The sequence below is a fragment of the Equus quagga genome, chromosome 1, assembly GCF_021613505.1.
Source record: "Equus quagga isolate Etosha38 chromosome 1, UCLA_HA_Equagga_1.0, whole genome shotgun sequence".
In the NCBI taxonomy this organism is placed as follows: domain Eukaryota; kingdom Metazoa; phylum Chordata; class Mammalia; order Perissodactyla; family Equidae; genus Equus; species Equus quagga.
The window spans coordinates 82,840,898-82,857,308 of NC_060267.1; the positions used below are offsets into that span (position 1 = coordinate 82,840,898).

Genomic DNA, 16,411 nt, shown 5'->3' on the forward strand with positions numbered 1-16,411 from the left:
TTTCATCAAACTTTGGAAGTTTTCAGGCATTATTTCTTCAAATATTCTCTCTCTCCCCTCTTTTCCTGGGACTCCCCCAGTGTGTATGTTGCTCAGCTTGGTGGTGTCCCATAAGTCTCTTAGGCTCTGTTCACTTTTCTTCAATCTTTTTTCTTTCTGTTCCTCAGACTCGATCATTTCCATTATCCTATCTTCACATTCAGTGATTCTTTCATCTGCCTGCTCAAATCTGCCTTTGAATCCCTCTAGAGAATTTTTCATTTCAATTATTGTAACTTTCAGTTCCAGAATTTCTTTTCTTTTCTTTTTTTTTAGGTTTTCTCTCTCTTCATTGATATTTCCACCTTGTTCATGTATCATTTTCCTGACTTTTTCCCCCCATGTCTTCCCTTAGTTCTTTGAGCATCTTTGATAGTTGTTTTAAAGTCTTTGTCTAGTGTATCTGCATCAGGACTTTTTCAGGAACAGTTTCTGTTTATTTATTTTTTCCTTTGAAAGGGCCATACTTTTCTGTTTCTTTGTATGCCTTGTGATTTTTTGTTGATAACTGGACATTTGAATCTAATATTGTGATAAATTTGGAAATTAGAGTATCTCCCTTCCCCAGGGTTAGCTATTTTTTGTTATTGTTTTCATTTACTGTTTTTGCTTTTTCAATTGTAGTAGCCTGTCTCTGTAGTGAGGATCAGCATAAGGGTGAGCTGAAGGTCTTCTGAGGTCTTTTCTGAGCCTTTTCCTGGGCGTGTGTGGTCATTTACTAATTTTCCCCATATTGCAGTTGTTTTTGAATATCTTAGTCTTTAATATGTGGTCCCAAAGGGGAGAAAAGGGAAAAATAAAGGGAAAGAAAAAGGGTACTGGCCTGTTAAATCCCCTGGAAGTCACTTCACCTGGAGGGGGAGGGGCTTGCAACAATGGGAGGAGATGCAACAGCAAAGGCTGCCTGCCTCTTTGTCCGCATCTCTGTGATCAGAAGCAGTAATCAGTGATCAGAGCACAGATTCCCAGTATTTGGAGGACAGGGTCCTTTTGCCAGCACAATTATTGTCTGGGTGGGGAGACAGATTCTTGGTGCTTCCTACTCTACCATACTCCCAGAATCCTCTTCACTTGGGAAGCATTTAAAAGCCTCCATGCCGGGTGGCCCGTGGCTGAGTGGTTAAGTTCCAACACTCAACTTTGAGAGCCCAGGGTTTCGCTGGGTGGGATCCTGGGCCCAAACATGGCACCACTCATTAGGCCATGCTGAGGTGACATCCCACATGCCACAACTAGAAGGATCACAACTAAAATATACAACAATGTACTGGGGGGATTTGGGGAGAAAAAGCAGGGGAAAAAAGGAAGATTGGCAACAGTTGTTAGCTCAGGTACAAACCTTTATAAAAAAAAAAGTCCCAATGCCCATCCCATGCCAACTGAATCAGAATCTCTGAGTTCAGAACCAGGCATCCATAATTAGCTCTCCAGGTGATTCCAGGATGCAGCCAAGTTTGAGAACCAGCGCTGTATGCCTCCTACAACTAAGAGACAGTCATGACTCCTAGGGGCTACTTCGGATTTTGGAGGCAGTGTCCCACACACGATGGTATCCAGCTGCCTCTCATTTGCCTGACAAGTGTAAAAGCAGTGAGCTTCCAGTGGGACCCTGAACAAGAGAAAGCTCTCCAGCTGGTCCAGGTTCCAGGCGAGCTGCTCTGCCACTGGACTCTTATGACCAATCGTATCTTACACCGTTCAAAGGGTCTGAAGTAGACTGAGATGGTGGATGAAGACTGTGGCTAGCCTTGATAGAAAACTTACCGCGGAGGCCCACGGAATTCCAGGGCAAGGAAGTACCCCTTGAGCAGGTAACCATCCTTTCCTCCTTTTAAATAGAAGTTACTATAATTCTTTCCCGTCTTCCTTCCTTATCTCTCACTACTGACTCTAGTGTGTTTGAGTGTGAGCTAAATGTGCCATTTCTTTACAGAGTACAGAATAGTCAGAAGGGCTTTCTAAGGGAGAAAGGAGAAATAATTATTATCTGGAGATGATTGACTCTGAGAAGCCTGGCCCTGTGACATTCTGTGGATTCTGTGGTCTACTATTAGGAGAGGGGGCTGTGCATAATGTTTTTGGACCATGGCAGCAGGGAATATTTTAGCTATGTGGAAAGAAGTGATTGACAGCCAGACAGCTATAAGTGGAATGTGGTAGACACCTTTGTCTTGCAACAATATGTCCTTCTCTGAGAACTGCCTCATAGTGTAACCCACCCTCCGATAAACCTACCCCATGGCACAGCTGCTGGGAGCATGAGTGGATGCTGTGCCATTTGGGTTTTCTTTTCCAGGAACTTAGAGTTTTGAAGGAAGAAACCCTGAGTCTGGAGTTGGTTGGAACTGGGTCATATTGGCAGACCTTTAGGGGAAGTTCACAATTTTCAGTTCTTGAAGCCCTTGAACTTCTCTGGCTGTTGATCATGGCCTGGTTGTGGTGATGTGCTGATAAATTTTTATACAACTAACTCGTAAAAAGGAAAGACAGAAAGGAAGGGAGAGGAAAAAGAGCCCTGATTTCTAGCATTCGCTGATTCCCATGGTGTAAATCCTCCCACCATGGCCGATATCAAGCTACCACAGTGAAGTTATTGAACAGGGAGTTGGGAAGTATTGTGTAGAGTAGGCTCTCACAAGCAGGATAAGCCAGCTTCAGGACACCACTGTCTGGTTGTCAGCTTGGCCTTGTATTCAGTGCAGCTCTCCAGTAGCCTCTCGATAATCTCCCTTTTGGTTTAGACAGCTCAACGGGATGTCTGCTCCTTGTAACCAAAATATCTTTAACTAAAACACCTGGCTAGCATGACCACCTTTCCTTCTGAACAGTTACAGTCAATTCACTAAAAGTGTGTTCCAACTGTGGCTGAGTTCTCACAGCCACATACTTTAAATATTTATAGCTATTTTCATCTATATGCAAAATTCCTATCTATTTATACAAATGTGCAGTCATCACCAGGTCTAAATAAGAATCTTTTTAATCCCTGCAGTTGCTTAGGGTAACAGCGTTGTTTGGGGACATTTCTTCCCTCTAGTGGCCGCTATAGGGAACTACTTTTGTTTTAACTCTGCAGGTTATGGGAGGACTAAGGCGAGGTGAGCTGGAGGCTCTTGATCCCCGTCAGGGATTATTCCCAGAGTACAGAAAGTGAGGATTATGCATATTGGCTCCCCCATGCTTCTTTCTTAATGAAGTCCAAGGGAATTTTACAGCAGGGTTTCTCAACCTCATCACTTGACATTTTGAGCCAGATAATTCTTTATTGTGGGGGCCGTCCTGTGCATCGTAGGATGTTTAACAGCATCCCTGGCCTCTACCCACTAGATGTGAGTAGCATCCCCACCCTGACTTGTGACAACCAACGATATTTTTAGACGTTGCCCAGCGTCCCTGGGGTCAGGGCAGGGGGGAGGGAGTGTGCAAAATCATCCTGGTTCCGAACGACTGCTCTACACTGACGAAGCCAGCGTGTCCCAGGCATCACTGGCCTTGAGCAGCACCGAGCCTGGGAGGTTATGGCACCAGGTTAGAGCCTGAAGCTCAGGCTGTGACTCCTGAGTTCCCATACCATGTACTACAGGAGGAAAACTTCCAGGGACCAGATATTAAGGCATCTGCTTTGTAATAGGACAGAGTCCACAATGAAAGTTAAAAATTTTTTAAATTCAAAAAAGCGCTTCTTATGAGGCATGATAAGAGTGGGTGTGATGATTGATTGATTCATTCATCTAGTAGATATTCCTTAAGCAGTGCCTCTGAGATAGGTGATGTAACACGTGCTGCAGCTGATGCAAAAGCAGACTATGGTCCTGCCTGTAAGGAGCTAACAATTCTAAAAGGGTTCAATGGGGATCTTTGCAGTTATAAGAGAAAGCTCAGCTCCAAATGGCTTAAACAATAACGGGACTTTATTGGCTCACACATTTGAAAAGGCGGCAGGCAGTGCAGGCCTTTGGTAAGGCCAGTGTCTCAGGGTTGTCATCAAGGACTAGGTTTCCTTCAGTGTCCCTGCTCTTCCTGTCCTATTGTCAGCTTCATCCTAAGGTTGACCTCCCTTGTGGTCACCAGAGGTGTTAGCAGCTCCCAATGTTACGTGCTTCCTCGCTTCCTGAGGGGACCTGAGATTCACCTTGATTGGAATAATAGTTTATGTCACCTGCCCACCCCCAAATCAATCACTGCCTCTGGGGATGGAAAGGGCTGACTGGCGTAGCCTGGGTCACTTGCTCCAACCATGGCACCAGAAGTGCACCACAGAAATCACATGGACTCCATAAAGGAGACCAGGCATAGCTGGGAGGGGAGAAAGAGAGCCACAAATGCTGGGCGAACGTGGAGTCCTCAACCAGCCAGAGCGCTCACTGGGTCTTTGCTGCTTTTCACACAGGCTCTGCCAGATGAGTTCATCCAGACCCAAGGCCTCAGCACCATTTGCGTGGGTCTCCAAGAGTCTTATTAAAGTCCTCTGTGCTTTACATCTGCTGCTTCTCCCTCCGAGACCTCATACCATCCGCACTCCTCACAGGGATCTCCTCTTCTTTCAAAGCTCAGTTCAGACCCAGCCCCTCTGAGGCCACTTCCACCTCCCCACACAGCCTTCCCTCCTCCATCCTCCCTCAGCCTGGAACTTCCCTGGACCTTGTATTGCTCAGGGTTCATTTGTCTGCTTCTCCAGCTTGGTTCTGTGATGGGTTTAGACCCACATTCTGCCTCTGAAGAGTTTTTGTTCTACTCAGTTCTCTCTTCAATGCCTAATAAAGGAATTGAGTTGTTTGGGGTGATTCCTTTGGTGTCCTCAAATTTGAAAAACAAGATGATTAAAGAGTGTGTGTGTGTGTGTGTGTGTGTGTGTGTGTGTGTAAGTAAACATATGTGAAAGAGAGTGAGAGAAGCAGACTAGATCTGTGGAAAGAGCAAAGGATTTAGAATGAGGCGACGGCCCTGGGTTTGAATCCTAGCTCTGCACCTTATAGATCTGAGGCTTTGACAGTGGGTCCCACTTAACCCTGTTTCCTCTCCAATAAAAAGTATGCATTGTATGTTAAGCACTCATGCTTTCTATGACATCTCACACTTGTGAGTATGCTCTCATGCCTGTGGTATTCACTTACATAGGTACCTTTTATAAAGAGTACATTTAATATATGTAAGTGTCGCCGTAGCTGTAGTACCCTCATTAGTAAATCACATGGTGACTTTGTCTGGGAGAGATTAAAGATGAGTTACTCCAAGAAGGACCAGAGAAATCAGGCCCTTCTAGCCTTAAAGAAACTTCTCCCCTTCCAGCTGCGTGTGACCCCTAGATTACAGGTGGGGTGGAAGGAGGAGGCATGGCTGCCCCTTCCACTCGCCCTCTCTGCCCAGTCAAGCCCTCCAAGGCACTGCCTTGGCGTAACAGCTCAGTGTGAGCCCATGGGGCTTATATAAGGCCTGCATGCACAATGTAAAGAATGATGACATTCTTTTATTCTTTTTACATGATCCATTTTAACTAATTACTTTGGAATAGGTTTAGTGCATAGAAAGCTGGAAATAATACAGGCCTGGGAACCTATCTAGTTTTTAAAATATTAATTCTGGGGGACTAATAACCCCCAGATATGGCTATGACATTGTTTTCTCCCTGTGCCCTGCTGCCCCACCCTAGGGCCTTTTCCCACTGGTAGTTAATTACTTCCGTGCATCATCACTTTGGAAAGCTCTACATAAGCATTTGTTGTTTTAAAAGTTTGGGAATCTCAACCATGTCCTTTCTTTGTAATAGTGGATACATTTATAGAAGGACATGAAGACTTTTTCGAGTCTTAAAATTTTAGATTCTATAGTGGACAATTCTGAGCATGTTTGGGAGAAATTGCACAATCCACGACCAGACCAGAATATACTGAAAAAATAATTTATTCAATTGTAAATCAGGAATTTTATTTCTTAAAGGTTTAAGAATAACTATTAATGAGATTTTGAGTTTGTCCATTTGGGATTTAAATTTAAAGGAATGAAAAAAAATCAAGACTCCACAAAAGCAAACACCAACCCTTTTTCTCTTTTCTTTCACGATAGATCATTTCTTTGGTTCAGGATCATTAACTCTCCCTACTCCAGAGTGGATCCCATAAAACTTGAGTTAAAAACTTTTATAAAGTCTATTTTTTGTCAGCATTTTCGTTGGTTTTGTTTTGTTGCTGGGTTGTGAGATTTCGGGGCAAGAATTGAGTAGGAGGCACAGTAAAGCGGTAGAGAAAATGTAGGTTTCATTTTATCAAGGAAGCTCATTGTGCTGAACATCAGGCCAGTGCAATGACTCTTCAAATAAATCGCTTGAAAATGGAAACAAATGTTCTAAATTGGAACACAAGCAAAATATAAATATACCTGCATATGTAAATGTTACCTCCTAACTTCCTTTACATTGAATTGCCTAACTTTAAATACTATGTAGGACTTCATAGCTTCTCTTAGAGAAGGGAACTGAATGTTAAGCTGTTCAGTCGTGAGGACTGGGTCTCCGACTGCCATCCCCTCTACTTGTGATAAAAAGTCAATTAACCATTTTATTGAATGCATCTGGTTGTTACACTGCAGTAGCGCAGATGGAGCAAGGAAAACCAAGAGGTCACTTGATGGGAGGGCTTTTCCTCCGCTGCTCTCTGTGATGTCAGCCCTCCAACTTGGGGCATGATGGGCTGAGGGACCCTGAGGGCTAGAGCAGGTGGTGTGGGACTTGCTGATGACTGATTGTCATGAAGCCCAGGTCAAGGAAATGTAACTCCTTGCAAGCCTCTTCAATCCACTGCAGTCCTTTGCCTTCCCTGATGCCATCCACTTCCTCTGGCCAAGGATCTGAAGACATAGGTTACAGACTTGGGCATACTGAATGTGACTTGAGCAAAAGAAGAAGCATCTTCCATTCATGTCGCCACTGCTCTGGGTGTTGTGGGGTCGAGGAGGCTGGAGAACACCTACACTGCCTCCCATTCAGCTCCTGGGACCATGCTGTGTTTAAGTGCCAGCCCCATACCCTGTGCCCCTCTGAGGTGGCATTGCGCCACCATGATCAGACCCTCTTTCCACTCTTTGATATTCCATGGCAAACTCAATTTGAGGCTGTGTTTTCACTTTATGCTGAGCACCCACTGGCTCATTCAGATTCCCTGTGACTCCAAAGATACACCACCATGGTATCCATTGGGAATCTCCACCAATCCTTCCCACAGAAACCAAACAACATCCTGATGAGAAAAGCACATGGACTACAAACGGCCTGCAGCAGTCTGCTACTGAAACCATTTGAGGCTTGCCAAGATGGACTGTGTCCTTACTGAGAGTTTTCCTGCTGCAAAGCAACTCTATGTTGCTTCAGACTCAGCAAAGACAGGAAGGTATTGAAATCAAGGGGAAAACCCTTGACAATTCTATCTTCTTGCCCAACACTTCCCTGAGCACCTTTTTCTCCAGTACATTATCTGGCACATGTAGAGTGTTTCTGGCTTTTCTTTGCCCGTGACAAATTCTTTTTGGCTCAGCTGATAGTATTTCCCCAAACCCAGAATAGATAAGAAATCACTGGGAATTTACATCTGATCACCATAGGTTCATTCTCCCATATTACAAGGCTCAAAGTTACAAGGAGGAATAGTATGTACTTGCCATGTTGGTGTTTTGTTAGTATGTTTCTTTAAGTTAAAATTAAGTGTTACTTTTCTGAGGAAGTAGCCAGAATGATACTCTCTCAAATTCAGACACCTACTGGCACGATTTAAAGTCAGACATTATTTCTAACCAAATTATACTCTTTTGTCTGCCAAGATATCTTGACAACCTTAATTTCTGAAGGCCGGCCTATATGATAATCCCAGCAATATTCCGGGGATAAGATTTTAGTGGGTTTGTTGAGAAGAAAATACTTGTTTAGGTGGCTTTCATCATGCCACTTGGCTTCTATATCATTTTCCTTGTCCTGGAGGATTCCCTTGAAGCACTCCTGGGTGATGTTTAGAACCTGAATGGGTGTTCCTCCAAAAATGGCTGCGTGGTAATAAAAATCCCCCTGGCCGAAGGGAATGTATGCTGCAGACTCCTTCCGCCTCTCGTAGGTAAACTCATCAGGATCTGCCTTGTACCACCACGCCTGTAGCTGAGCCACTGACTGGCCCAGCGTCTCCACCCCAAAGTTGCCTTGGAAGACCTGGTCTACATCCATGCAGAAGAGGAAGTCGACTTCATGCTGGATGTGGGCCACAATGTGGTCCCCAATAGTCTTCATGCGCATCATGCTGATGTCCTGCCACCTCTTCTCAGACTTGATCTCAAACACTTTAAAGGAACGCAGAGGACCCAGCTCTATGAAAGGCATCCTGGAGACATCGTCCACCATGATATAAAATATGACTTTGTGGCCAACCATGAAGTATTTATTAGCAGATGTTAAGAACTCCTCCAAGTAATGCTCAATGTATCTGAAACAAAGCAGAAGGGGATCAATGGAACCTCTGGGATTTCTGCAGGAGACTACGTGCTATTCTAATCATCTCATCTGCATTTTGCAGTTTAGGAGAGGAATGGTTTTTCCCCATCCCAGACATGTTTTCATGTGGAGGGACATCTGTTACTGTAACATTCCTGGCCGCTCTCCACAGAGTCACTCAACTTTGAGGAGTTGGAGTGATGACTCTGCTGATTTGGAAGGGTGACTGGGCACATACAATCCTGCCCAATTCTCTCTCACTCTCGGAAGCCGGCCAGTTGGAGAGAGTGTGTGTTCTCAACTGCTCTGGGCCTTACAGTGAGCTTAGTGGTACAGGCCCTACTCCCACGTCCAGAGGCCTGCAGTTTCTAGTGCTGTAGGTGCCTGGATGCCGAACTCTTTCTAATTCTGTGGTTCAGTATTAGGAGGCCCAGGGCCTCCAGCCTGCAGATATAAGCCACATTCTCCAATACCAGCTTTAAATGTAATGACGGTGATATTTACTATCATCTGCCTTACTTAGCCTCTTGTCTTATTTATCAGTTGTTTCAGACTTTGGGCAGGCAAAGAAGGGTGCTGTTTTTTCCTCAGCTTTCTTGAGTTATAATTGACCTATAACATCATGTAAGTTTAACGTATACAAAGTGTTGATTTGATACACTTACATATTACCAAATGATTACCATCATAGCATTAGCTAGCACCTCCATCACGTCACGTAAATGCCATTTCTTTTTTGTGGTGAGAACGCTTAAGATCTACTCTCTTAACAACTTTCAAGTATATAATACAGTATTATTAACTATAATCGCTAGGCCACATATTAGATCCCCAGAACTTACTCATCTTGTAACTGTAAGTTTTTACCCTTTGACCCACATCAGGGAGTGCTAGTTCTTGAGCCTCTCTCAAAAACCCCAACCTATTCCCTTAATGTTGCTACTGACCTATCAGATGCAAGGGTGACATGACCCTTGGATCCTTTGGGGATGCATTAAGCCTAACCATTGCCACTTTCTCCTCCTCTGGGACCCAGAGATTGGGTTATGGGACATGGATATCCTTCTGTATTACATAGTCACCCTGTTAGCCTCCCACTGGTCATGCAAAACACCAATCCATTGTCCGGACACCACCATTATAAGATCCATCCAAATACTAGGGCAAACAATCTCTGATTTAACCTTATTTTAACTATTTTTTCCCTTTTTTAAAAATAGATTTTATTTTTTAGGGCATTTTTAAGTTCACAGCAAAACTGAGCTGAAAGCACAGAGCTCCTGTATACTCCCTTGCTCCTTCCTGTGTCCCACAGCTTCCCCAACTATTGACATCCAGCACTAGGGTGGTACATGTGTTGCAATGGATAATCCTACACTGACACATCATTATCACCCCAAGTCCATAGTTCACATTAAGGTTCACTCTTGGTGTTGTACAGTCTATGGGTTTGGACATATGTATAGTGACATGTATCTATCATTATGTATGGTATTATACAGAGTATTTTCACTGCCCTAAACACCCTGTGTTCCACCTATTCATCCATTCTCCCACTCCTAACCCCTGGCAACTACTGATGTTTTTATTGTCTCTATACTTTTGCATTTTCTAGAATGTTATATAGTTTGAATCATACTATATATCTGTAGCCTTTTCAGATTGGTTTCTTTCACTTAGTGATATGCATTTAAGGTTCCTCTGTGTCTTTTCATGGCTTGATAGCTCATTTCTTTTTAGTGCTGATAATATTCTATTGTCTGGATATACCTCAGTTTATTTATCCACTCACTTACTGAAAGATATCTTGGTTGTTTCCAGGTTTTGAATTATGAATTCAATTACACGTAAACCTGCTATAAACATCTCTGTGCAGGTTTTTGTGTGGACATAAGTTCTCACCTCCTTTGGGTAAATACCAAGAAGTACAATTGCTGGATTGTATGGTAAGAGTATGCTGAGTTTTGTAAGAATCTGCCACACTGTTTTCCAAAGTGGGTGTTCCATTTTGTATTCCCACCAGCAATGAATGAGTGTTCCTGTTGCTCCACATTTTTGTCAGCATTTGGTGGTGTCAGTGTTTTGGGTTTTGTCCATTCTAAGAGGTGTATAGTGGTATTTTAGCTATTTATCTATTCCTTCAAAAACCATCACATTGCTGTCTTCTGTAACCCAAGCTACACACTATCTTGTAAAGCCATGGAGATCAGAGAAGAGGAAGGAGTAGTCAGATGGTTTAACACAACTCATACAAACTCCAGGCTCACGCTCAGGAATGTGGACTGAGTTTCATTTGCTGGTCACACTACTGGCCAATCATAAAGTTTTGTGAGTGATAATAACTGGCACTTCTTTTTGCTTGTTGGTAGCTGCTTGGATTCCCTTTCTTTACTACAGAAATAAAGTGTGCTTTTAATGTTGGCCTGTGGAAACCCAAGCATTTACAGTATTGATTCTTTAAATGGAGAGAATGTATCTGAGCAATATTAAGAGGGACTTAGACAAGACTCTGTGGCTGGTGGGCAGGAAATTCTTTGGTGCTCTGGAACTTTAAAACAATCTATTGTGCCCTGAAGCTTGGGAGACAATCCTGGGAGGAGCGGGGATGGGAGGTTTAACATTGTTTAGACATTACAGCACTGCTGTTGGCTCTGTGCCTTGTCAAGCAGAGCCAACATCACACGTCCGACGGGTCCAGATCCACTCCTGCGAGCATCTACTGCCGCTGAGCTCAGTCCTCTGCTGCCGCAGAGCTCAGGGCACAGGGTTTTCACCTGGACGCACGATTTACAGTTTAGCTCTGCGGAGCCGCAACTGGATGGCTGAAGCCAGTGTGCAGCAGGAGCCAAAGGTCTGTTCTTTTTGGAAACACCAGGATCAAATCAATCTGCAATGTGCTGGCTTGTCCCGTCTCGCGCCAAAGGATTAGGTGAGCTGAGCATCAGCTCCTGACTCATAACAGAACGGGTTCTTCTAGTAAAAACGTCAAAACCCCACAGTCACCCTTCTCCATTAGAGATGACACCTAAGCCTCTGGGATCAGTGCAGTCAGTGACATTAGGACTTGATTAGTATGGTGACAGCAATGACTTCTGGGCTCTGGGATGGAGAACGAGCTTAGGAGCTCATCAGATCTTCACAGAGCTCTCCTTTGGGCCCTACAGTGGGCAGAGCTCAAGCTCAGATCAACACGGGCTTTCAAGTCTCTTTGTACCTGCAAAGGGATCAGCTCTCTATGTGGCTTTCAGGAAAGATACAGATAGAAAGGCCCAAGGTGTGTAGGTGGGTGGGGGGAGCGATGAGGAAATAGGAAAATTGAACTTATGCATTGGTTTTGGGGAAAAAAAATTTAAAAATTCACCAAAAGAGCAAATTGGCTTATATTTTAAAATTAATATTACAGCTACTAATGTCAAGTAAGAATGATTGCAGTTTTGGGAGAAACGATCTGAACTAGGAAATGGAAGCTGAAAAAGGGACTTCTCCAACCTCTGGAAGAGACGGTTCTGGCCAGCCAGATCTCCGGGGGCCGAATCTTCCAGGAGAGATAGGTGGAAGGGGCCTGAGGACCCCATGGAGGAGTGGTCAGCCACGCTCCAACGTGGAAAGCCACTGCACTTAAGTCACCTTTGCCGAGAACCTGCTGTAAATCCTTCTGTCCTTGGTCCCGGGTCTTGGGAGCGTGGGAGAAAGAATGATGCACATTTGGGCTGTCTAATAGCTGGCATTTTTGGAATTTCCAGAGAAAACCATGGATCGCAGGGAGGGAAAGGTGATTACGGGTAGACACCGGGCTTGGCAGGTGCTGGTCCAGGCATTTTTCCTGCAACCTGGGACCCTCACTTCAAGGTGGGAAGGAGTCGACCCACCTACTATTGTTTTGTTCTCAGCCTTTGGGTTCTCAGCAGAAATGAGACTGAAATGGTTGCATTAAAACATTCTCCTATCTAATAATTCAGACAAGTCATAAGCACCCTCCTAAGCCAAGGGGGCCCCTCACAAACATTTTGACAGTGAAACAAGAAAAAGCTGAGGTCAGTTTTATTAGTGACACCTACCTTCCGACAGCAAACACCGTCAGACCCACGGTAATTTTCTGTTTGGCATAATAATTTTCTAAGATGGCACTGTTGTAAGTGCCTTCCCACACGACCGGCGCCTTCCATTCGGTCACTGTCACAACCTCTGGGCGTTCCCTGGTGATGAAACACAGAGAGCCCCATGAGTCGGGACAGCTTTGCTGAGGTTGGGCAGTGAGCATCTATGGAAAACGTGGGGTCAGCTACGATTCGCGGTGACTGCCCTTGCATCCTGATGGTAGCTTAACTCCAAGCATTGGCTGGGCAGTGTGACATCTGCAGGGGCAGCATATTCTGGATAAAGGACAGGAGTCTGTGGCCTAGGTGCCTCTGAGGGCTGCCTTGGGGCCCTTATGGGGACCTTGCATTTCATACTGTCTGTTCCCTTTCCTGATCTCTTCTTCCTCCTAAACCCCTCCCCCTATCTCCTAAGCCCCTTACTAAGCTGCCAGCGGCATCTTTGGGTGTTGTGTATCCCTCTGGGTGTCATCTGAGCCTAAAAAGGTCCTAATCCTTGACACATGGGGATGAGACAGTGACATTAGAACAGAAAGGGGAAAAGCTATTTTAATTTGCCTTTTGCCAGAAAGGGATGGCTGGGAAAGAATCTGGTTTCAGGGCCTGACTAAGGGGGTTCTGGTGTTATTATTCATTTTACAAACAAGGAGACAGAGTCACTCAGGAAAGAAGCAACTTGACAGAGGCCCACCAAGGCCAAGGCTGGAACATGGGCTTAGACCCTCTCCTCAACGTCCTTGCTTCTTTACTAGGACCACAGAGCGGGGAGGGGGAAGCCTGCCTCTGCACTCCCAGCGCTTGAAAGGGACTTGGCAAAGCCAATACAAACACAGGAAGCCACGGAAGAGCAACGACAAGCAACACACTATACAGGGCAAGTGCAGAAATGCTGAGGAGCAGCTGGGGCCAAAGAGAGGGTGGAACCCAAGCAGGAGGGCATGGTGGAGCCTCAGACCTGACCCTCATCTGCTCAGGAAGTGGGTGCATTTTCCCCTGTGGGATGCAGCAACTGAAACACTGTCATTTAGATTCAAAATCCAGCACACAGGGGCCTGGTCCCTGCTAGGCATTTGCTTGTACTTCATCCACTGCGGGAGAAGGCCAGACTGGGGCAAAGTCCTGGGGGTCCCCATTGGGTCCCTGCTGGCTGTACGCATGTGGCCCTAGTGAGGCTGCCTGGGAGATGTTGGCAAATAGATCAAGAGGGCAGGTTTTCACAAAGCTGCCCCTATACATCAGCAAAGCCCGGGTTTTCCACAGTGAGGCTGGGCAAGGCTGAATCAACCCCCACCTCACCCCAGCCCCAGCCCCAGAGTGGAAAAGAGCCTCAGTAGACTCGCCCTCATGCTTCCTGTCCCTCTGTCAAAGCTCTGCCTCCAGTTCTTGAGCTGGCTCTGCCCTCCTGCCCCAGCCCTGTGCTCAGTTTCCTGCCTGCTTCCTTCCCCGCACAGCTGGACTCATCTCCAGAGATGGGGAAGGCGGACCCTCTCAGGCTGCTCTCCTGGCCCTCCCCATCTTGTCTGGAGTCTCACACTGAGACTCAGCCCTGCCCTCACTCCCCAGATGTGCCGGCTGTACAGAGGACAGCTCTTGCTTTCCTTCAATCATGAAAGAAGCTGTTTTGGACTTTGCCCCAACCTGTGCAAGCCCCCTTCACCTACACTTTCTCACTTCGTCCTTGCAACAGCCCTGCCATGTATTATGTCCATTGTACAGGTGAGGAAACCAAGGCTCAGAAAGGCTTGTTAACTTGTCCAAGGCCACACAGCTGGCCACTGATGATGGTGACTAACATACAGTGAGCACTTCCTGTAGAACCACGCAGTCTGCTAAGGGCTTCGCCGTTCAGAGGTGCGGGCTATTTTGATTCCCATTTTATCAGTGAGGGAACTGCAGCACAGAGAGGTTAAATAACTTGTTGGAGGTCAAACAGCTTGTAAGGGGCAAAGCTGGGATTTGAACCCAGATAGTCTGACTCTGGAGTCCCTGCTCTGAGCCGCCATCCTTTATTGCTTCTTATATGAATATTTACTTGCTATGCTGACGAACCTGGGGTTAAAAACCAGGGTTGTCATCATTTCCACTCAACTCACCTACTTCGGTATTTTTATCAGGGCAGAATGAGAAATGATGATCTTGTATTTTGTTTTTAGAAGCTTATGTGATGCTTTAAGTCACATAAAACCCCCAGCTTTGTTGAATGACAGGATTTCAAAACCAAAAATCCACACACACACACACACACACACACACCCTGCTATTCTTCTATAACCAACGTTTCTGAACTCGAACTCTCCCATGTATTGTCGCCTCATTCACTGCAGTCCTTCGTTCTAGCCTGTGAAGGATCTCTTGGTAGTTTTGACCCAGCCCACTAAGTCAGCCTAGCTAAGTCACGCAGCTGGTTGGAGCTGGACATTTGGTAAGAAGGTAATATTATTTGAAAAAAAGGAAGAGGAAGAGGAGGAGGAAAGGAAGGGAATAGGTATATTATTTAATACCTACAGTGCGCAGGGCTAAGTACTTGACTCTCATTCTCTCTTTTAATCCTCACAACCATCGTAAAAAGTGGGTGCTACCATCACCTGCACTTTACAAATACAGAAAGTGGGAGCAGAGGGAAGGAGAAGCGAACTGTGTCTTCTGCCACTGAGTTTATAGGAAGGGCCAGCCCAGGGCCCTCCATCCCTCCGTGCACATTTGCTAAGTTCCTGCTCTGTACCAGGCCCAGTGCTGAGCATGGAGATCAGAGAAATGGGACCCCGTCCTACCCGTGAGAATCCCACAGTCCCCACAGGGGGTCAGCCTGCTCCACACTCCTCAAATGCACGACCACTCAGTCCACATCTTCTAGAAAGACTGAGTCAGAAAACCAGTGTCCAGTTTGGTTACTTGGCTGGGAAGATGCCTTCAAGCAGGAAAAAAAAAATAGCAATATCAAAAATTAATGTTTAATTAAAAATTAAAATGTTCTATTTCCCAGCTGTTAATTATCAAATTCCAGTGGCAATTCCAACATGTCAGCAACCTTGACTAAGAAGCCAGACGACAGTCTGAAAAAGCAGGTGGTGGGGACGAAGGGGTGGGGGCGGAGGATGAGATAGAGATCGGCTTCCTGCACGAACCTCTGCTCAAAACCCAGAAACCACTCCCCCCAAAAAGTGACAGAAAGCAGGCTGCACACGTGTAACGGCTAGCTGTTGCCAGTGTCAACTGCCAGAGATGTCCCAGGTCACCACAATGGGGCTCTAAAAGGAGGAGAAAGTGCCAGGAAAGACTTGAAGCTGCCCAAATGCCTTCCTTCTAAGCAAGACACCTACCGTGTTATGCTGGTCTGTGCAGCTCCACCAGCACAGGCCAAAGGCTTCCCACAAAATAAAAGGGCCTCCAGAACCAAAACACACACCTACCTAGGTTATTGGTGGCTTTTTAATTTTATGTACTTATTTATGGGTACATTGTGGTCCCCAAGGATTGGGTAGAGGAAGTGTTAAAATTCTGTGAGTCAGGGGCCAGCCCAGTGGCACAGCAGTTGAGTGTGCACATTCGGCTTCAGGCAGCCTGGGGTTTGCCGGTTCGGATCCCGGGTGCAGACATGGCACTGCTTGGCAAGCCATACTGTGGTAGGCATCCCACATATAAAGTGGAGGAAGATGGGCATTGACGTTAGCTCAGGGCCAGTCTTCCTCAGCAAAAAAGAGGAGGATTGGCAGCAGATGTTAGCTCAGGGCTGATCTTCCTCAAAATAAAATAAAATAAAATTCTGTGATTCATGCAGCAGGTCAAAAATGATGTGGAATACATACAA

General features: G+C 45.6%; 1 protein-coding gene across 9 annotated transcripts in view; it reads right to left on the reverse strand.

The window, feature by feature from the left end:
* Positions 1-5,924: 5,924 nt before the first annotated feature.
* GGTA1 (glycoprotein alpha-galactosyltransferase 1 (inactive)) overlaps positions 5,925-16,411 on the reverse strand; it is a 71,573-nt gene continuing 61,086 nt past the window's right edge. For 8 of the 9 annotated variants that reach the window (XM_046664533.1, XM_046664506.1, XM_046664516.1 and 5 more), the window contains 2 exons: positions 12,565-12,702; positions 5,925-8,498 (listed from right to left, as the gene is read on the reverse strand). In XM_046664533.1, the coding sequence (XP_046520489.1) occupies positions 7,805-8,498; positions 12,565-12,702 (832 nt within the window). In that variant the 3' untranslated portion in view covers positions 5,925-7,804. The remainder of the gene's footprint in view (positions 8,499-12,564; positions 12,703-16,411) is intronic. The other variant, XM_046664478.1, reaches the window with a different exon arrangement.